At 39.9% G+C, this 22,179-nt stretch overlaps 1 protein-coding gene across 1 annotated transcript in view; it reads left to right on the forward strand.

Moving 5' to 3' along the window:
• Window positions 1-15,228, forward strand: part of KLHDC10 (kelch domain containing 10) — a 63,174-nt gene extending 47,946 nt beyond the window's left edge. Inside the window, exons 3-10 of the mRNA XM_036246871.1 lie at window positions 3,893-4,114; window positions 5,054-5,208; window positions 6,986-7,134; window positions 9,041-9,125; window positions 9,982-10,048; window positions 10,593-10,640; window positions 13,749-13,888; window positions 14,876-15,228. Coding sequence (XP_036102764.1) covers window positions 3,893-4,114; window positions 5,054-5,208; window positions 6,986-7,134; window positions 9,041-9,125; window positions 9,982-10,048; window positions 10,593-10,640; window positions 13,749-13,888; window positions 14,876-15,085 — 1,076 coding nt within the window. The 3' untranslated portion in view covers window positions 15,086-15,228. The remainder of the gene's footprint in view (window positions 1-3,892; window positions 4,115-5,053; window positions 5,209-6,985; window positions 7,135-9,040; window positions 9,126-9,981; window positions 10,049-10,592; window positions 10,641-13,748; window positions 13,889-14,875) is intronic.
• The last annotated feature ends 6,951 nt before the right edge of the window (window positions 15,229-22,179 follow it).

The following is a 22,179-nucleotide window of genomic DNA, read 5'->3' on the forward strand; positions in this document are numbered from 1 at the left end:
GATGTTTCTCTTTTTCTCTCTCCCTTCCCACTGTATCTGAACAAAAAAATGGAAAAAAATGTCCTCGGGTGAGGATTTAAAAAAAACCCAAACAATGATTAGAGGTAAGGGGACATAGATCTTCCTAGGGGAAAAAAAAAAAAGGAAGCTTGATTATTTCAGTAAAATCAGTGAAGTGGAAAAATGAAACAAAAAGAAAATTATTAAATATATATATATATATATATATATGATGACAGGGATAAATCTAAACAAAAATAAAATAAATCAAGATAAAATTGGGTTTATCTGTGGGATGCATTTAGTTTACTGCTTTAATAGGTTAAAGGAAAAAGTATGATTATCCTGATATCAAAGAAAGCATTTAATAAAATTTGATACTCAGTGTGTTCATTTTAGTTAAAATGCTACAAGAAACCAATAGCAAAGATCATATATAATGGTGAAATATTACCAATATCCTCATTAAAGTAAGAAACAAGACAGCAATGCGCATTATCATCTTCATTATTCAACCTTGTTGTAGAGGTTTCAGTCAATATAATAGAAGGTGAGAAAGAAAGTAAAAGAAAGTAAAAGGCACATATATTGGAAAGAAAGAACTGAAAGTTGTCATTAAAGCATGGTATGATCATCTGCTATAAAATTCAAGATAACTAATGATAAATTAGCTAGATAAAACTTAAACTTGCAAAGATAAATTACTTTTCTATTTATTAACAACAAACGAAAACAAAAGAGATATTCACAGTTGTGTGGAGAATTATAAAATACTTAGAAATAAAAAACGAACACAAACTATACTGATGGATATAAAAAAAGATGAGGTAAATGGCTAGAGATTATGTTCCTTCATGGGTTGTCCCAAGTACAATCCCTAAGGGACTTTTAAATTTTTTTATTTTAATTTTGATATAATTTAAGATTTTCAGAGAATTTATAAGAATGGTGAAAGATGCTTCTGTATACTTCACCCAAATTCCCCAAATGTAAACATTTGATCACATTTGCTTTTATTCTGTTCCCTTTCTTCTCTGTCTCCCCTTCCCCCTTTGTATACATAATGTATATATGCATATATGTTTGTTGTTGTTAATCCTCACCTGAGGATATTTTTCATTGATTTTTAGAGAGAGTGGAAGGGAGGGGAGGGGAGAGAGAAAGAGAGAGAAACATCAATATGAGAGAGACACATCGATTGGTTGCCTGCCTCATGACCCCAACTGGGGCCAGGGATAGAACCTGCAACCGAGGTACATGCCCTAATGCTCTTTTTATTTTTATTTTTTATTTTTTTTATCATCCTCACCCGAGGACATTTTTCCATCTTTTGTTCAGGTAGAGTAGAAGGGAGAGAGAGGAAGAGAGAGAGAGAGAGAGAGAGAGAGAGAGAGAGGGAGAGAGAAACATCGACATGAAAGGGACACATCGAGTGGTTGCAACCCAGGTACATGCCCTTAGCGGGAACTGAACCTGGGTCTCTACGGACCACAGGCCGATGCTCTAACCGCTGAGCCAAACCGGCCAGGGCTGCCCTAATGCTCTTAACTGCTGAACCAAAAGAGCCAGGGTTGTGCATATACATATTGGTTTTCCTTTTGAACTATCTGACAGTGAGCTGCAAACATAATGCCCCTTTACCCTTAAATACTTTAGTGTCCATACCCGAAAAAGAAAGATATTCTCTGGGGAATTGCATTATAAATAATGGATAATTATTATATATGATCTTTGCCCTTGGGAACTTATAGTCTATTTAGAGAAGAAAAGCATTAATGAAATGTGTAGAGAAAAATTAAATTTTAAAAAAATATGTGTTTTTATTGTTTTTTTAGAGAGGGAGGAAGGGAGAGAGAAACACTGGTCAGCTGCCTCCTGCATGCCCCACACTGGGGATCAAGCCTGAAACCCGGACAAGTGCCCTGGCCAGGAATCAGACAGGACTTCTCAGTCCATGGGATTGTAGCTCAATCCACTGAGCTACACCAGCCGGGCTAAATTTGTAAATTTGTTTAGTGTTTCTGTGTGCCTTAGACTTGGTGGTTGAAAAGGTAAATACAAGTACATACCTCTTTCCTCAAATAACTCACAGCCACCTGGGGAGATACATTTATAAACCAAGAAACATTTTAACATAATAGGAAATATAATAAATCTACGATAAGGAAGCTGAGACTCAGTGAGGGTCAGTGACTTGCTCAAGGTAACAGAAGGAACCTGGATTCAAATCTAGACATTTATAGGAGCTCTTGCTCTTTCTTCCACACCACACTTGTTGTGTTTCAGGATTCCTAAAAAGAGAAATTGAGTTCTTTACTTGAAGTAAATCATAGCCCATGAGTAAATTTTCTGACTATAGTTTGCCTAATATTATGTTTATTCATGTATTTACACAGTTATGGTGTAATAATCTTATTAACTGTACATGTATATCCCAATATTTGAGTACTAGGGTACTGAACTTTAAGGGCCCTAGGGTTTTTGTTTGTCTGTTTGTTTGTTTTTGTTCTTTGTTTGTTGATGAGAAAGAGCTGTGTGGCCTGGACTTGGAGGCATTTCCACAACTAGGCATTGAAGGGTGGGTAGACCAGGCCCAGGTCTAAGGGAAGGACTCAGTTTCCCAAACGGAAAGACAAACAAACAGGCAGGAGCATGAGAGCCCAGGACAAGACTATGTTGTGAAATGCTCTAAGTTGCTGGTTGAGGACTTTGTACTTGAATAGTAAGGAATTAAAAGACTCAGGACTGATAGGTTGGACTTGAGTGATTCAGTGATTCATGGTTTGTTTGTTTTCTGGTTTTTCTAGATCTGTGCAATTTCTTTTCGGTTCTTTTTTAAAAGCATATCCTAGGAAGTGGAATTATGATTTTAAAAATGAATATATAAGGCCTATGTTAGGTTGGTAATAAATGTGTATCTATATCACAGATGTTTATTAGGTGTCCAGCATTGTCTTATATTAATTAACATTATACTAGTATCTACTCCTAATATGTGACAGTGGATCAGTCTTTAGGGTAATAGTCAACTATAGTAGCTTCCTACCATCCGATATATATTTAAGCATCTTTGGTTTTACAGCTATGTAACGGTTTGTGTAGACTGGTATAAAAATTTATAAGGATAATAGAGATAATGTAAAGTTTTGGGATTTTTTTTTAATCTAAAATAATCCCAAAATAATTTTTAGTGAACTGGTTGACATAATTTAAACTTCAGAAAGCTTTCAAATATAAATTATAAAAATAGCTTTTCTTAGTGTGGAGCTCTCACTTACAGCTGTTTGAGATAAATGTAAGGATATTTTTTGTTAACTGACAATGTCTGGAGTGGTAATTAAATTCTACATTTTGCTCTAACTCTTTGAAAACCACTTTTCTTTTTAAGTGTATTATATATTGTGGAAGAATCATAGGTTTTATGTGTGTGTATTTTTTATTTATACATGACTCATTCACATTTGTGATTATATTTATGTAGTTTTCTAATATTTTCAGTTAAATTTAGTTGGCCTGTGTTTTTTCTCCTCTAAGGAAATAAGAAAATGTGTCCTTTTATCTTTTGAATTATTATACCCCTTCTCCTTCTTTCTTGAAAATTCCAAGTTATCAGCCATTTTCTTGAATTTATAATGCTATTTTACCTCCCTTCGGAAAAATCTTTTTACAGTTATCAAAATCTGAAAGTAGTCATATGAAATAGAAATGGAGACCAGATCCTTAAAATCTTTAGTGTGTGTGAATATATAAAATAACTTAAACAAATAAAAAGTATATCCATGTTATAAATCTTCCCTGATCCCCTTTTAAAGCTAAAAAGATTGTTACCAAGTTTTGTTTGTACTTTTATTCTGCTGGGCCATCTGTGGAAAACTGTCCTTTTTTCTCCTAGGCCACAGACCTCCACCAGCACGAAGTGGACATCGTTGTGTGGCAGATAATACCAATCTATATGTGTTTGGAGGTTATAACCCAGATTATGATGAATCAGGAGGGCCCGATAATGAAGACTATCCTCTCTTCAGGGAGCTATGGCGGTATCACTTTGCTACAGGAGTATGGCACCAGATGGGCACAGATGGGTACATGCCCCGGGAATTGGCATCTATGTCACGTGAGTGCAAGCAGTTGTGAACTTCTGACTTTATGCAATATCAAGAGATCCAGTTCAGTGTCACATGTTCTTTGTTAATAATTAATAATAACACTGTAATATGATTAAAACCTGTTAATGGATAGTTCACGCATGGTATCAGTTCACTTCTCATAACATCCCCATGATGCTGGTTCTGGATATTCTGTGCAGATGAGGAGACAGGCTTTAGAGGCCCCTGGGTGGTGGCTAGGAGGGCAGGCCTGGAGCCCGCGGCCTGGCTTTGAACCCAGCTCGGCAAGGTTCTTTTCAGGAAACCTTCAACAAGGATTTATAGCTCTTACCACTTCTGTTCCATTGTCTTTAAAATTGGAGATGATAATAATAGTTCCGACCTCACAGGGCTATTATGAAGATTAACTTAGGGAGATTAAATAATTGTCCTAGGGTCACATGGGAATTTGAACCTAGCTTTTTGCTGGCTCCAGAGCCCATGCTGTTGACTCTTATACTATATCAGTTGAAGAATTTGTTAAATGCCATTGAAATAATACGGTAGCATTATTTTGGAAGTATTTGCCATCAGAGAAGGAAAGAAGGGGTGTGTGTGTGTGGGTGTGTGTGTGTGGGGATGTAGAGAAGAACACCAAAGTTACCAACAGGATATTGGTGTTTCTTTTTATCTGTAGTTCATATCATTCAGTATTGTTATACACAGTATTTCATTAATTCCACAAATAGGTACTGAATACTTGTCACATACCAAGCAATGAGTTAAATGATATAGTCCCTATATTAGACCTTTTTCTGAAGAACTTTGTAGTAGATGTCAGTGGTTTGAGCTATCTTCTGAGAGCATTTAAGCAGACATTGTTTAGTTTGTCATATATTCTGGGTTTATGTGGGAACACATTTTAGGTAGCCAGTACATAAATGGGATTTGTGCTTTTCTTTCCTCAGTTGTGCTGCATGGAAACAACCTGTTAGTGTTTGGAGGTACAGGCATCCCGTTTGGTGAAAGCAACGGCAATGATGTCCATGTCTGTAATGTGAAGTATAAGAGATGGGCTTTGCTCAGCTGTCGGGGGAAGAAACCTAGTCGTATATATGGACAGGTACCAATCTATGGCTGGTCATGGTGGATGTACTTGTTTAGATTTTTCTAGTTCTGGGGACAAACAATGTCAGAATCTTTGTATTACTACCAATTTTTTAAATGGAGAGTAAACTCGTTGTGTTTGATATTTGATTTTTCAGTTCTGGTGTAAAATGGCAATTTGTAAATCTGGTATCTCGCCTTCTTCTCTCTTTTTTCCCACCCTTTTTAATTTCTAATCCAATATAGGTTATGATCTAGACCAGAAGGGAAGTTTCTTAAATGTCAGGACCCAACCCCCCACCTTCACTCCCACCCCCAACAAGAGATTGGGCTACATATGGTCTGGGTCCTGTCATCTTCAGAGTGATAGGATTCTTTGAAGAGCTTTCTGACCTAAGTAGCAGAAGATGTTTCCCTGCACTTGGTTAAGATCTGAGCTAAAACATAGATTGTGTAGAGATTAGTTTCCAACAAGGTTCAAGTGCTTCAAACCTAGGTTTGAAAAGTTATATCCAAAAAGGTAGGGTACAACTCACCATACATCAGAGACCCTTTGAGAATAATGGGCTAAGCTTTAAATAACCAATCTTTGGTTTTTTACTTAACTGGCTGGCATCAGTACTGATAAATGGCTTCTGGCTATGTGTTGAGGTACATACTGGATAATCCTGGATCCCACAACAAGAGGCATTTAAACTCCAAGAAATGACCATAACAGTAGCCAAACTTACTTTGAAGAAGAGAGTCTGTGGAGAATGTCAAGTTTTGGGGACTGACTGCCAACTCTAGATCTTACCTAAGGATTCCGGTGGCTTACTCTTATATCTGTTCCTTCTGCTTGAGAGCATTTTTTTTTTTTTTTTTTTTTATCAGACTGCTTAGGAAGAGAAGCAGTTTTCAATGGAAACGCTCATATCCATTTCTGCAAATTCTTTGATTGGCAAGAAGCCCTATTGATCATTTGACCCCCTTGCCTATGTAGATGGAACTCGCTTTCCAAATGAGCAAACTTTACCTTTCTAAAAATAATCTCTGGCCCTGGCCAGTTTGGCTCAGCGGTTGGAGCGTTGGCCCACAGACCAGAGAGACCCGGGTTCGGTTCCCGATAAGGGCACGTACCTCATTTGCGGTTTGTCCCCAGCCCCAGTTGGGGTTGTGTGGTTGGCAACCACTGGGTGTGTCTCTCTCACACTGATGTTTCTCTCTCCCTCTCCCTTCCTCTATCTATAAATAAATAAATAAACAAACAAACAAATAAAAAAAAATAGTCTCTGTGTTCTGTAAAATCTTTAGTCCTTTAAGAGTCTGGTATTTTAGAAGGTTAAAAAATACAAGAAATATAAGAGAATGTCATAAAACCTGATTTAAGGGCATATGATAAGTTTTATGTTCTTGCCCTGGCCAGTTTGGCTCAGCAGTTGAGCGTTGGCCTGCGGACCAGAGAGTCCTAGGTTCAGTTCCCGCTAGGGACACATACCACAAAAAAAATAAATAAGTTTACGTTCTTTTTTTTTTAAATTTTTTAAATTGATTTTAGAGAGAGAGGAAGGGAGAGGGAGAGAGAGATAGAAACATTGATGAGTGAGAACATCGATGGGCTACCTCCTCTGCATGACCCCCACTGGGGATTGGGCCCACAACCTGGGCAAGGGCCCTGACCAGGAATCGAACCAGCAAAACCTCCTGGTGCATGGGTTGACACTCAACCACTGAGCCACACCAACAAGGCTAAGTTTACATTCTTTAATCAAGTGCTGATGAGTCAATCTTGTTTACCTTTCCTCATTTTCCAGGCCATGGCTATCATCAATGGCTCTCTTTATGTCTTTGGAGGGACAACTGGCTATATTTATAGCACAGACCTGCACAAATTAGATCTTAATACCAGAGAGTGGACACAACTGAAACCAAACAACCTATCCTGTGATCTACCAGAAGAGAGGTGAGGTTCTGGAATCAGAGCATATTTATTCTTTCTTCCTAAGATTTGATTTTTTTCAAAATGTTGGTAACATGGTTTGAAGAAAACCCTTTGGCCTGGTTAAAATAGCTTACTGGTTGTTAGATCCTAGTTCATCATTAAAGAAGAGTCTCCGGATAAGGGAGTGATATTTCTGTCTGAACTATAGAATTTTTTTTTCACATTATTTTCTCTTATATTTTAGTTTTTCTGCATTAGTTTTTCTTTGAAGAAGAAACCAATGGTAGCAACTGTAACTAAATTTCATATCACAGACAAAACAATTACTTTCTAGTTACTTTTAAATTCCCTTCTTAACTTGCATATTCAGATTCATTGGCTCATTTGCTCACAGCTGTTATCATCAGTATAGGGCTTAGTGCCATGCCTTAGTGATACTTAGTGAAAATTGATTGGATGGATGGGATGGAGGAAGGGAGAGAGGAAGGGGGGGATGAATGGAAGAAAGAAGGGAGGGTGGGTGGAGGATTCTTCATTTTAAGTGCTTTGTTAAACACTCAAACATCACATAATTCTCTGGTTGCCTTCTAGCAGGCCCTAGATCTCTCCCTTTTTTTTCCCTAGTAGCAGTTATTGCTTCTGAGAATGAAACTCAATGGAAAACTTAGAAAGATATTTTACCCCATAGTTTAAAAACAAAGATAGTAAACAATTTTTAATCATTCTGTTTAAACTAATCCAAGATATCTTTGTTGTCTTTAAACAAAATGGCATATAGATGCTAAGGAAATTTTTATCTTTATTTTATTATATTAGTGGGCTGATATTGCAGAACTGCCATGAGAGGACTTGGGAAATGCACTGTTCCTGGAATAATTTTGGTGTGATTTATTTTATCAGCACCAGGGCCTTCAGGGAAAGGAGGAAATAGATGAAGTTTTCAAAGCATTTTAACCTGATTGCCTTCTTTGAACCATTTTATGGACATGTAAATTGCTTCAGCTTGTAGCTAGACTACTTGGATAAACGTTGTGGTAGGGGTTTCACATTATAGCCACAGTTCTATGTAGCATAGAATCGTGTCATTTTTCTGGTATCTTTGTATCTATTAAATAAGTATTTTAGTTTGAAAGCCCACAGTCTAGGATTTTTTAATTAAATGTAGGCAGATTACTTTTTAAATCACTATAATAGCTTCCCTCCTTATGCAAAGTTATCACAAAAAGATTACAGAAAATCTAGAAAATACAAATAAGCAAAATGAAGAAAATAAAAAAACAAAATATAAACTGAGAGATAACCAGGGTTAATATTTTGGATGTAACTTTATGATCATTTTTTTTTTTCATATTTATATATGTATAAAATTTTAATGGAATTATAGCCTATCTGCTCTTATGTTAACTCTTTTTCAGTTAGTGACACAAAAACAACTTTTCTTTTCTTTTTTTTATCCTCACCAGAGGTCATTTTTGCATTTATCTTCAGATAGAGCAGGAGGGAGAGAGGGAGGAAGAGAGAGAAAGAAATATCAGTGTGAGAGAAACACATTGACTGGCTGCCACCCACATGACCTCAACCGGGGCTGGGGACAAACTGCAACCAAGGTACGTGCCCTTGGTGGGAACCGAACCCGGGACTCTCTGGTCTGTGGGCCGACGCTCTAACCGCTGAGCCAAACTGGCCAGGGCACAAAAACAACTTTTCAATATATTAATCATTCTGTATGCCAACATTCTTACTGGTTACATACTAATCTATTTTATGTATATTCTATAATTTATTTAACCAGTTCACTATTATTAAACACTTAGATTATTTCTAATAATTTATTATTATAAATAATGATGCAATAAGAAGCCTTACAGCTAAATCTTAGGTAGATACTTTTTCACTTAATATAAATATATTTTATTGTATATTTCAGATACAGACATGAAATTGCACATGATGGACAGAGGATTTACATCTTGGGAGGTGGTACTTCCTGGACAGCTTATTCCTTAAACAAGGTATTTTTTTTTTTTTTTTAAAGAGAGAGAAAAATAGGGAGAAGTATAGAGGGAGGCTAAGCAATATAATTCTGTTACTGTAGATATTTTAATTTTTGCAACGGTTCTTCATCAACATATATTTTGTTACATGCTCTTTGTCACGGAAGGTTGAGCTTTGTGCCCCTGATATGCTCTCCAGTTGACAGCTGCATTATCCCACATTGAATATACTTTATGAAAATTATCCTCTCCTGCTGGATGAGGAAAGTGACTAAAAGGAAGATATAGTAGCTTGAATGGAGCAACTAATTAGAATTGGAACCAGGATTCTCAGAATGTCACATCCTTCTCATCGCCAATGCTCTGTACCTAAAAAGAACAGGCATTTTTAGGGCTATGTGTCACTAACTTTAGAAAGCTGAGCTCTGAAGGGCTTGTATTCCTCTATCCCTGTGGCATTTCTAAATGCACATATCCCAGGGGAAATCTAGAATAGGCTACAGAGCTCCTGGTCTGCTTTGGAACCTTAATGGTCTTTTTCGAGTTTGATCGAAACTGCAGTCAGGTGCTTTTTTACCAACACTTGCTTTTTCTGTTAAAAATCATACATATTCATTATAGAAACTGTGGAAGTTGCAGAATTCCAATTTTTTACTTTTTCTGTGATTTTTAAATATTGAGATAATACATGTGCTTGATTTTTAACTATTTAATGTTTTATTTTATATTAGAATTAGGAAAGATCAGCTAAAAACAAAGGAAAAGAAGACTTTCAACCAAGAATATATGTGTGTATAGGCTGTTATTTAAAATACAGTTTCTAGGCTAGCTAAAATTATTTGTGTGTGTATCTTTTTTATTTTCTCTCTTCAAGATCCATGCATACAACCTTGAAACAAATGCATGGGAGGAAATTGCCACAAAACCCCATGAAAAAATAGGTAAATTTATAATATTGACTCATTTATCTTTAACAAATGCAGTTTATACTTTTGTTTTGGAAGGGAAAATTAATTTTATTGAGTTATATGACAAAATTAAAATATTTGTTGAACTGGTATTAGAAATTACTTGCATTCCTTAGTCCATTTCTTCTTCAGCAATTGAGAGACTTTTCAAGGGGATTGCTGAATTCGGTGGAAGTGGGCAGATATGCATGGGGTAAGAAATAGGTACTTAAATCAAGATCTACCTGTCTCTTTGAGGGTAAAAGGGCTTGGGAAAGTCACTAGTAACCCCTGACCCCCGCCACCCCACTTTGTTGTCCTAGCACCTTAGCCTTGTTCCACTCCAATGAGACTTCTGATGGCTTTATGTTACTGTGAAATAAGGAAGGGTTGGAAGGGCTAGTCAATGTGTGTTGAATGCAACAAAGGGATTGTTTTTAGTGAGTTACTCATATAGTATGTCTCTTGCTATGTCCTATCAATGTTATTTCCAATCATTTTGTGAATAATGGAATTTCTGTGTTTATGTGTCTGGCAGGTTTTCCTGCAGCCCGAAGATGTCACAGTTGTGTCCAAATAAAAAATGGTAAGGTTTCTAAACAACTTTCTGGCTACATTTTTGTAATTGTATATACTGAGAATGTCTTATTCCCCCCTCGTTTATCTTCAGTCAGAGTGGGAGGGAGAGAGAGAGAGAGAAACATCGATGTGAGAAACACATAGACCAGTTAGTTGTCTCTCACACGACCCCAACCAGGGCTGGGGACCAAACTGCAATTGAGGTACATATAGGCCCTTGACTGGAATCGAACTCGAGACTCTGGTTTATGGGCCGACACAACCGCTGAGGCAAACCGGCCAGGGCAAGAATGTCTTATTTCTTTTTTTAAATCCTCACCCCAGGACACTTTTGCATTCATCTTCAGATAGAGCGAGAGGGAGAGAAGGAGGAAGAGAGAAAGAGAGAGAGAGAAATATCGATGTGAAAGAGACACATTGAGTGGTTGCCACCTACATGACCCCAACCGGGGCTGGGGACATATTGCAACTGAAGTATGTGCCCTTAGCAGGAATTAAACACGGGTCTCTCTGGACCATGTGCCGACGCTCTAACCACTGAGAAAACCGGCCAGGGCATGTCTTGTTTCTTTTTTTTTTTTTAATCCTCACCTGAGGACATTTTTTGATATTTTGTTCAGATAGAGTGGGAGGGAGAGAGAGAGAAAGAAACATTGACGTGAAAGGGGGACACATCGAGTGGTTGCCACCCACACTACCCAACCAGGGCCGGGGACAAACTGCAACCAAGGTACGCGCCCTTAGCGGGAACCAAACCCTGGTCTCTCCAAACCACAGGCCAGTGCTCTAACCCCTGAGCCAAACCGGCCAGGGCGCATGTCTTACTTCTTAATGCTATCTCTTTAAAAGTTGCATAAGTTTGGGAAGGGTCTGTTTCTTATAGTTTCAACTTAAAGGGAAATCCATAAAGTTATACCTATCTCAGCAATTTTTATAAAGTAAACTTGTATATTTGGGTTCCTTCAGTTATCAGAGAACTAAAAAATTATTGATAAATAAGCTTTTATTATACCACCTGATTTCAGCACCCTTTCTCAGCAGATGTCAGTGGTTATGGTGGAGAATACTAATAATCTTAACATACAATGGAGACCTCAGTGAACATTGTATTAAAATTGTAATAATTCCTTAAGAATGTTATATCATAAAGTTTATTCTGTTCTCTGTCTCATGAACAGAATTCTCAGCTCATTCTTGGGCCATATTACAACAAAGGCATTGGATGGCTTCAGAGAACAGCTGTAGTTGTTATCTGAGTGTGATAGATGACTCCTCTATGGATAACCTTTTTGTCTTTTAATTTACAGCTTATTTTATAGTTTGATATAGCACCTTAAATGTTTTTCTGGGAGGAAGTTGTATATAACCGAGTTTGATAGCCTGTATCCTTTTAGTGGCTTAGTTTGGATTTTCCTGGGATTATGCTGCTGTCTCTAGGACAGAGGTTCTTTTTATTATGCTTCTGCTTTTTGGATGAGATTTATAGATAGTGACATTGTTTAGCTTTGCCTCTCTAAGAATGGAGCTGTACTTTTCTTGAATCCTAGTCAAAAAGGTTTCCTGTGTATTTTATAGTTTAATTAAGTATTGGCTTAAACTTGATTAAGACCTGAATTAAGACATCTATTATTTTGATTCTTTGAGACCAGGACCCATACAAATGGAATTCAGCCTTTGTTCTGGGCATTTAGTTTGAAGGTTCACATAGTTGTCTATTTAGTTATAACTAACTGAAATGCAAAAACAAAAACAAAACAACAGCAAAGAAAATTTTTTATTTCGGGAAGGTTCCTCCCCACCCCCTGACATAAATAACCATACACTCAAATGGGGCTTCAGACTGTCCTCTTTGGGCTGAAGTGGGCGTGGAAGAGCCTCTTTTGTGAACATTTCAACAAAGGTTTCTCCTTGGGTTAAATGTCTGCATAAAGAACCTTTGTCTCTATGGGTAGATAAATGTTGATCCTTTCCAAGATGTTTTTTAAAAGAAGAGTTCGCAAACTGGTGGTCTGCAGATGTGTTTTATTTGGCTCAGATGTGTATTAAATTTTTTTGAATTACTGGCTAACACTTAAAAATCTAAATGTTTCACTTTTAAAGAAATCCAGACTTTTTTCTTCCCTGGGAACCCAACGTGTGATACCAGATTTCTTGCATGATTACATGAGGTGTCCAGTGGAAGAACATAGTTCCTCTCAGCTGAGGAGCTTTGCTCTTTTATTTACTTATTTATTTAATTTTATTATTATTATTTTTTTATCCTCACCCGAGGATATTTTTTTATTTATCTTCAGATAGAGTGGGAGGGAGGGAGAGAGAGAGAAACATCAATGTGAGAGAGACACATCCATCGGTTACCTCCCACACGACCCTGACCAGGCCAGGGACAAACCGCAACTGAGGTATGTGTCCTTGGCCGGAATTGAACCCACGATTCTTTGCTCCAAGGGTTGATGCTCTAACTGCTGAGCACACTGGCCAGGGATTATTTTATAGAATAGTTTATTGATTTTTAAAGAGTGAAAAAGGAAGAGAGAGAGAGAAAGAGAGGGAGAAAGAAAGAAAGAAACAAGCATCGATTGGCTGCCTCCTGCATGACCCTTGCATGCCCCCCACTGGGGATGGAGCCTGAAACCCGGGCATGCACTCTTAACTGGAAATCGAACTGGCAACTTCCTGGTGCACAGGACAACATCCTGTCAACTGAGCCACACTAGCCAGGGCCAGATTTCTTTTAAGGCGATTACTGACCTTAAGTCTGGCATGATATTGATTAGCTGGAACCTTATTGCCATCTCCCCTATAGAGCATGTGCAATACCGTTTGTTCCTGGAACATCTTGCTCTCTCACTTTCTATGATTGGCACCCATAGGTATTTGAATTTGAGAACCCAGACATGAAGCCTCCTTAGAGTCTTGCATTCTTCATTCTAGCAAAGATCCCAACATAGTGTCCAAACTCTACTAAGGGACAAGACAGCAGCATGAGAGGCCCACCCAGCGGAATCCTCTGTGGGCTAGGGAAATCAGCTGAACTGGCCCAGGTCAGCTAGCCATGTGCTAGAGTTGTGGCTCATTTTCTTTGTGTGATCTTGGCATTCTCTTTTTTTGATAGATGTGTTTATTTGTGGGGGCTATAATGGAGAAGTGATCCTGGGAGATATCTGGAAATTGAATCTGCAGACTTTTCAATGGGTAAAGCTCCCAGCTACCATGCCAGAGCCCGTTTATTTTCACTGTGCAGCTGTTACACCAGTAAGTTTTTATTTTCATATCTTCCTTACATAATTGCAGATGCTAAGGAAATATTTTTTGAGGATACATTCCAAAAAAGAAAGATTCTGATATTAGCAGACCTTAGGTTAAGAATGTGTTTTTAAAATGTTCTTCCAAAGCTAGCTCTTCTTTTGAGAAAGTGGGAGAAAACATCATATACAAGTTTGAGAGAGCGCACACATGTAAAAGCACAGCATGTGGCACTCAGGCCCTGCCGTGGTATCAAAGAGGTTTCCTAGGAGGGCAGAATAGATTTACCCCATGCTGCCATGTTACTGAAGAGTCTGCCAGTTTTTGTTAATCTTCACCTGAGGATATTTTTCCATTGATTTTTAGAGAAAGTGGAAGGCAGGGAGAGAGAGAGAAAGAGGAAAAAACATCGATGTGAGAGAGATACATCGATTGGTTGCCTCCCGAAAGACCCCAACTGGGGCCAGGGATGGAACCTGCAACCCAGGTACCTGTCCTTGATTCGGCATTGAGCCCAGGACCCTTCAGTCTGAGGGCTGATGCTCCAACCACTGAGCCAAACCGGCCAGGGCTCTACCAGGTTTTTTTTTTTATCCTCACCCAAGAACATTTTTGCATTTATCTTCAGATAGAGCGGGAGGGAGAAAGGGGGGAAGAGAGAGAGAAACATCGATGTGAGAGAGAGACACCGAGTGGCTGCCACCCACACAACCCCAACCGGGCCGGGGACAAACTGCAACCGAGGTACGTGCCCTTAGTGGGAACCGAACCCGGGTCTCTCTGGTCCATAGGCTGACGCTCTAACCGCTATGTAGTTTTCCCCTTAAAAACTCATTTATTATTTAAACCAGTCTTAATCCCTGCACTGTGTTGAGATCAGTGAGAAATTTTTTGTTTGACCTCATTTTAATTCAGCCTACTGTGAATTTTTCCTTCCGCTATAGTATGTTTCTCTCCCATTTGAATGCATCCTCTTTGACTGCCATTTGTTCATAGGCTGGTTGCATGTACATTCACGGAGGAGTGGTGAACATCCACGAAAACAAACGGACTGGGTCACTGTTTAAGATCTGGCTGGTGGTACCTAGCTTGCTGGAACTGGCATGGGAGAAGCTGCTTGCGGCCTTCCCTAATCTAGCCAACCTCTCCCGAACACAGCTTCTGCACCTTGGACTCACACAGGGACTCATCGAGCGCTTGAAATGAAGATTTCTGGACTGTTCATTGATACTGGAAATGTTAATTTAAAGAGACTCCTTTATTTATGGGCAGTGTAGAATGTGCTACAAAGAGGACTGGTTACCCTGATCTAGGCCTTATTCAGAAAATACATCAGATGCCTTTCTGTACATTGGTTTTAAGTTTATGGAATCTCACTTTCCCTTGTGCTTCTTTCTTTGCTTCTCCCTCCCACCCAGCACACACATGCGTATTCTCTCTTCCTTGATGGAATTGAAGGAAAGTCTGAAAGTACCTTAATAATGTTATGAATCGAGATAAGATAAAGAATTTTTTAAAGAAACATTCAACATATGACCATGTCAACCAATGCTCTATAAATTAAAGCAACATCATCAATGAAAACAAAAATGTAATTTAAAAAATTTTAATCCTGCGACTAGAACAAGAAGGCTAACCTTGAGAGTCTTGCAGGTTGTATGTAAAGCTAGATGTTTAACTGTTTTCAAAGATACACCTGAGCAGCTGGTTCTAATGGCTGCAGTAGTTGACATCTTGCTTCATAGATACCCAAACCTAATTTTTGACCTGGGAGGAAATTTAAACAGCTCAGCAGCTCTTGATTAGTGATTTCTTTTCTCATCCTTATGGTGCCAGCAATGGTTAGAGTTGCTTGTCAAAAGACTTATGTGTGTGTTGTAGTTGTGCTGTTTGTTGTTGCTCTTAGAAATTATGACACCAAAAATGTTTCAAATCAAGAAACTATGGTGGTCAAAGTTCTTCGTTTGAGCAGTTTTGAAATTCTCCTGTACTTTATTAATGGTTCAAGTATCTCTTTGACTTCTTCATGGGGAATTGTAGACCCTAAATACGTGGCACAAATGCTGTGGGACATAAGTGTAAGCTCACGCGAGGCCAGCGGAGCGGGGAGGGAGGGCTTCTGCCCGGCTGTGAGCTTTGACTGTCGCGTTGACCCTTTCCTTTCTGAACTGTTTCTTCTCCAGCTCTGGGCCATGCACTTGCCGTTTTCTCAGGCTACAGGTTTTATCTCTAGAAAGCCAGTTGGCCCTTGGTTTTTCTCTCAGCTTTTTGCCTCCTGTTCTGTCTGCTTTAATGTGCATGGTGCTGCAATTACCTAGTAAATGGATAAAAGGTCTTGCGGGAAAGCCACAGGCTGTCCTTCCTGAAGAACTAAGCATCATTTTCAAAACAAGCATGAAGAAGGAATGAAACTGAGGAACATTCGCTTTTTGATGTGAATTTTTAGTTCTGGTTTGTTTTGTGTTGTTTTTTTAATTTAAAAAAAGAAATTACCTAAATTTTCACTTGCTTTGCCATCAGGCTGCTAGAGTAGTTCAGCCAGTCAGTGAGACAGGAGCATTTGGAGGCCTTTGGTGTAGGAAAGGTGCTACAGGCGCCCAGTGCTGGTCACCCCACTGGTTACCTCCGACCGGAGACTCAATGGGAGACTTAGGACACATTTTTCCTTTAAGTGCCTCTTTTTCACTTAGCTTTTTTCTTCATCCCAGAAGGGATATCTTTAGCTCATGTGTGGATTTATAATCACCTTTGAGTTATGGCTAAAAAGGTACCATCTACTGTTCAGTTCTGGGGAAGAGAAAATTATGGCTTCTAGACTTGAACTCCTAATTTGCAGGCCTTATTCTAACATCCCATCCATGTTGGGTTGAGTGTATGAAGCCTGTGTTCAGCAAGGTCCTGTAATAACTATTCATCTCTGAGTTTGGGTCCTTTGCAGGGGGAGCGGCAGGGAAAGGAGCAACTCCTCTAGAGGTCCCACCCCCTCGTGCCATGACCGGTCTGGCATTTACATACCCGCGGCTAGGCTTCAGTGAGGAGCTCTCCAGAGCAGGTCGGTCTGAGCAGCCCCATTAGTTCAGTACAAAGTTTTGCTGCATGACTCCAGTTTAGTCTCTGGATTATTGGGGGAAATACGTCCAGAATTAAACAAGTCATGCTGTCTGGGGTGGTGAAAGGGTGTTTGTCATGGATTTGTACAGGGACCAAAGACTGAACACTCACTCCCAGTGCTCCTCCTTCTGGTTCTTGGGATATACGCAGGTCTGTAGTTCTACAGCAGGGAGCTGGACAGTCTGATTCAAGCCACACTTGCTAGCATCCTTTTTAAAGCCTTCTGAGGCTGGTTTTCTTTGAGGTAGACTTTAGAGGCCTGACATCCAAGACCTTGTGTGTGATGATGGTTTCATAAAAGTACATATCTTTGGTCTAAACTGTCTTCTTTTAATATAACACTAGTAAAAGTGATGTAGTATGGCCGACTCTGAGTGGGTGGAACTACATTTGATGCACATGTTCCGGATGCCAAATGAAACTGTGTGTATGATGACTTAAATGGAGGTGACTAGAATTTTATAGAAGGGGTCACCGGGCATTTTAGTATATCTGTAACCAGCTTTTAAAGTTATTCTTTAACTTTAACTCTGAATTCCCGACACAGTTACTTGATTTAGGAAAGTGTATGCCTGCTGCTTCTCCGCCTCTTTGAGGTACTCCCTGTTATCTTACTGCAGTCCTGTAAATGTAAGTGCAATATAAAGAAACACATATGGATATATACAGATTATATATAGGTTATGACTATAAAGCAGGTAGACGACATTCTTGTATCCGTTTGGGGGAAGCCAGCTCATGACTTTAGAGTCAAACTATAACCAGAATTTGAGATGTAATCGGTTGGCTTAAACCAACTCTTGGTAGAGCTGGATTTTCAAGTCTGTTTTTTCACTCCAATCCTCGGGTTCATGAGAGTTGAGACTTTCCCCAGGTATCTTCGTGCTGTCTCATGTTTGCATATCTGCCCACATTTCTCTGCCCAGGAACAAGGAAGTCTATCTGTGAGAGTTTCCTAAGTGGAGAAGTAAAACCTGGTATTTAACACTATCAGTTCTCCCGTGTATATACTAATTTATCTGTGAATGTCATACTTTAAGTAAAGAAAATCATGCTTTATTAATTTAATAAAGTGTTTTCCACATCATAGAAAAATCTATAAAACAATATAGAATAGATTGAATTTTTAACTATTCTTCAGGGGCCAAACTGAAACCCTTTCCACTGGCAGAATCTCTTTTTTTTAGGGCCCTAGTGACATGATGTAAAACTTTGCTCTAAACTGTTCATGTCTATTACATATCTAGATTTAAAAATATAGTAAAATTAACATTTCTAAGCAAAAGGTATATTAATAGTGACCTTTGGTTACCCAGAGTAGCAAGAGTAAAGCACAGATCATTGAAATCCATAGATAATCAGTGTTTCAACTTTTCTGTCAAACACTGATTCATATATAGTTTTTCTTTTCTACCCCTTTCCCATAAGCACCTCCTTTTCAATGGATGGGGCTATGAGTAGTTAGAAATGGAAAAGGAAGAATCATGGGCGGGGTTAGAAACCAGCAGACTTACAAGCAGCCTGATTGGCTGTAATTGGTCAGTCTGCTGACAGCTCTCAAATGCTGAAATTAGGACCCATGGGTGGCAACCCTGAGTTAGACCTCTTCTCTCCTCTGCTTGGCGTAGTTTCCTGCCCTGAGTTCTAGGCTGTCTGTCCTCTGACCACCCGAGAACTCTCAACGCCGGTGGGAAGAAAAGGCAGTATGTGATGCAGAGGAAAACCCATCATTTGAACACATTTGTTTGGCTCTTGACATATACTTCTTTCCCCTGTTCTTGCAGGAGCCTGTTTCTTCATTTGGAAATACCTTTTCCAGCCATATTGCTTGGCTTATAGGAAAGGTTGAATTCTCCTCGAAAACTATGTTGTCTTAATTCTGTAAAACCACTTTGTCTTTAGGTGGTCATACAGATGTCTGGACGTGGCACAGGTTACTGAATCGCCTACCTGTCAGCGCTCTGATGTAGCACAGAAAGCCATTTTCCTTATTCTTCATTGTTCTGCATTAAGCTTCAGGGTGGGTGCGGGTTTATGGTCTCGTGATCATAAGCTCCAAAAACTGTCACTGTTAGCTTACATTGCTTTGGTTCCCCAAATGCCTCGGGACTCTAGGAGCACTGGCAGGGCCTGAGGCAGGCTCAGTCCAGTTCTGTGACCTCCGCCTGCGTCGCCACCAGATCACACGTGTCCCTTCTAAGGTCATTGGAGTCAGTGGAAAGCAGCCTCCTCTCTTGACTGGTATTGAAAAGAAGTTCTGAGTTGTGCTTCAAAAGTGGTGCCATCTTTTTAGTATAATTTTCATATTTTTTATTTTTTTCACTTTTTAGAAGTTTTTTTAAAGGCCCCACTTAGTCAGTGTACAGGGTGAGTCAGAGGAAGTTTCAACAACTTAGTGATTGCTGTTGTACTTGTGGCATATTTAGAATACAAAGGAGGCATCAGAAACACACTGACGTTTTCTAAAGCCACTTCCTTGTACAGAGTCTGAGCAGGGACAGCGCCAGGCATCTCCCTGCAAGGCACCTGCCAGTGAGGGTTTTCGGGAAGAACCTAGGCAAGAAAGGGAAACCTCTCCCACCCACATCTGAGGGTGAGCCTAGGCTTGGCTCTTCGTCCAGGGTGTGCGTAGGCCACACACGATGCTTGCCTTACTATAAAGCTATTGCCATAGTCCTGTTAAATAGTGTGGAAGTCCTTTTGCAGTCTGGTGTGCATGCCGTATGATCAGGACAGCTTTTCCACCTTACCTGGTTTCCTACAAGCAGGTAGGAAATATAGTGAATTTACCCTACAATGTCCAATCTGTATTTATGTACCTTGTCAGTGTTTTGCTGTTGGTTTTCTAAAACAATCTGATCAATAAATCTTATCCAAATCTATTTGGTTCAAGGCTACCTTGATTGTCTGATGGTAATTTGTGGTATGTGAGCTCACCTATGTGACCTAAGTATCAGTCCTACCTACCTTGCCCACCTCCTTTATCACCCCACCAGGGTCCACTTTTCTCTGTAATATCTGTGGGTCATTCACCTTCTACCTCCACCCACTGTGGGGTAGCTGCTTTCTGCTGACCATCTGGAACTCCTGGACACACCATAATCCCCTCAGCAGAGCACTAAGTCCCTCCAGGACATCAGCAAGGGTGTGACTATGAGACAGGACACACTCCCTTTTCCTACCCCACCCTATATATTCCCCAGACTACCACTAGATACGTTCGTATGGATGTAGCAACACTTTTCTGAAGGGTTGGAAGAGCCACAGAGAATTGAAAGAGAAAATGTGAACCGTTATAGACAGCATCATGACTGCCTTTATGATTCAAGTGAAAAGCCCCAGGAGGAGCCCTTCACAGAGGTCCTTTGGGGATGAAACCAGATTCTAGTTCTGGCTTTGGTCTCCCACGCACCTCCCTCTGCAGAACCAGGGATTGAATTTGCAACCTCTAATGGGATCCCCTCTCCCAGCAGTGCTTTTCCATCTCACATCCGGAGTAGGTGTCCCTTTCAGAGCTAACATTTTGTGATTATGACCGAAGGCTTGGAGCAGAACGGTGAGCATCATACGTAAGCAGCAGCACCAGATTGGACCTGCGTTAGCTCTTCACCCTGATCTTGGTATGAAGGTCGTTGATCCTACTGCAGTGTGAGGTCTGCAAGAGCCAGGCCGTTCCTTGGTGAGGCCACAGCAGTGCGGCCTGCGAGTGCGCGCCGGAAGCGGAGTGTGCGTGAGCAGGGCCAGCTGTTGGCCCGCCTGTGACCCGCTGCTTTCCAAAGCATGGGGCGTGCCTGTTAAAAGAGCCGATTCCTGGCCCGAATCCCATTAGTAGGTGAACTATTTGAACAAACTCCTGGGTTGATTCTGATTTAGCTGGTTTATGGCATGTGGGAGTCAATGCCCCACAGCTGAGTAACTGCCTGGTGCTGCCCAAGATGACCAGGAGCCCTTGTACCTTACTTGGCACTGTCATTCTTTTAAAAAAATTTTATTGAATTTTTAGAGAGAGAGAGAAAGAAACATTGATTGGTTGCCTCCTGCATGTGTCCCGACGGGATCAAACCTACAACCTGGGCAAGTGCCCTGACTGGGAATCAACCCTGTCACCTTTTGGTTCACGGGATGATGCTCCAACCAACTGAGCCACCAGGGCATTACTGTCATTTCTAATTACTCAGCAGGGAACTAGAGCAAAAGCCAGAAAGAATGCTTCCCAATCCTTCTTCGGTTAAAACTCTGTAAAGATGGCAGACTGGCCCTCCACATTTACTTCCTCTCTCTCTTGGAGAATCACTAAAATAATAGTAAAATGACCTTACTTTTCCTATCCCTAAAATGGGGTCAATAATAGTAACCTGTATCTGGACATTACTGTGTGGCTCAAAGGAGCAAATATGTGTAAATATATGTGCTTATAATGCTGCCTGGCATGTAGTGAACATTATTAGGTGTTCACTATTATAGTTCTCTACAGCTGATGGAACAAGAAATAATGGTGAAATATTTACTGAAAATTACAGAGTTAACCAACCAATCAAGAAGTTAAATATAAGAGGATGAGGCAGGGAGGCAGAATGATGTGAGCTGAATTCTCGTCTTCCTTAGCGGGAAGGTAATATATGGAAGGTCTCAAATCGAAGCAATAACCAGGAGAGAGATTAATTAGAGATGTACAGGTAGGTATCCAAAAAAGCCCAAACAGCCAACAGTAATGAGATGGGTAGGGAGGTAAAGGCCACAGGGACTGCTGTTTTTTTAAGTACGTTCCTGGCTGTTTTTTTGCTCTCCCCTTTATAAAGCAGAACCCTTCGCAGCTCTTTCAATTTAGCTCTTCTTCAGGATACTGTAAATCTGGGTCCCTTCCAAACAAGTCAGGTTGTAAAAGATTGGGTGTTTCAAAAGGTGGAGCTGAGGTGTTAGTATTTTAAGTTTCTTCGTTGATTCAGTTGTAGCCTGACTGATTTCAGGGGAATCTTTAATTTAAACACCAATCTTGGAAACTAGTAGAAGGAAAAAAGTTCAGAGAAGGAGGGAGGGACATTTTTATTGTCACTGTTAATCCTCACCTGAGGATGTTTTTTTCATTGATTTTCAGAGAGAGTGGAAGGGAGAAAGAGAGAGAGAACCATCAATGTGAGAGACACATCAATTGGTTGCCTCCTGCATGCGCCCCAACCTGGGCCAGGGAT

The sequence above is a fragment of the Molossus molossus genome, unplaced genomic scaffold (assembly GCF_014108415.1).
Source record: "Molossus molossus isolate mMolMol1 unplaced genomic scaffold, mMolMol1.p scaffold_m16_p_7, whole genome shotgun sequence".
Lineage (NCBI taxonomy): Eukaryota > Metazoa > Chordata > Mammalia > Chiroptera > Molossidae > Molossus > Molossus molossus.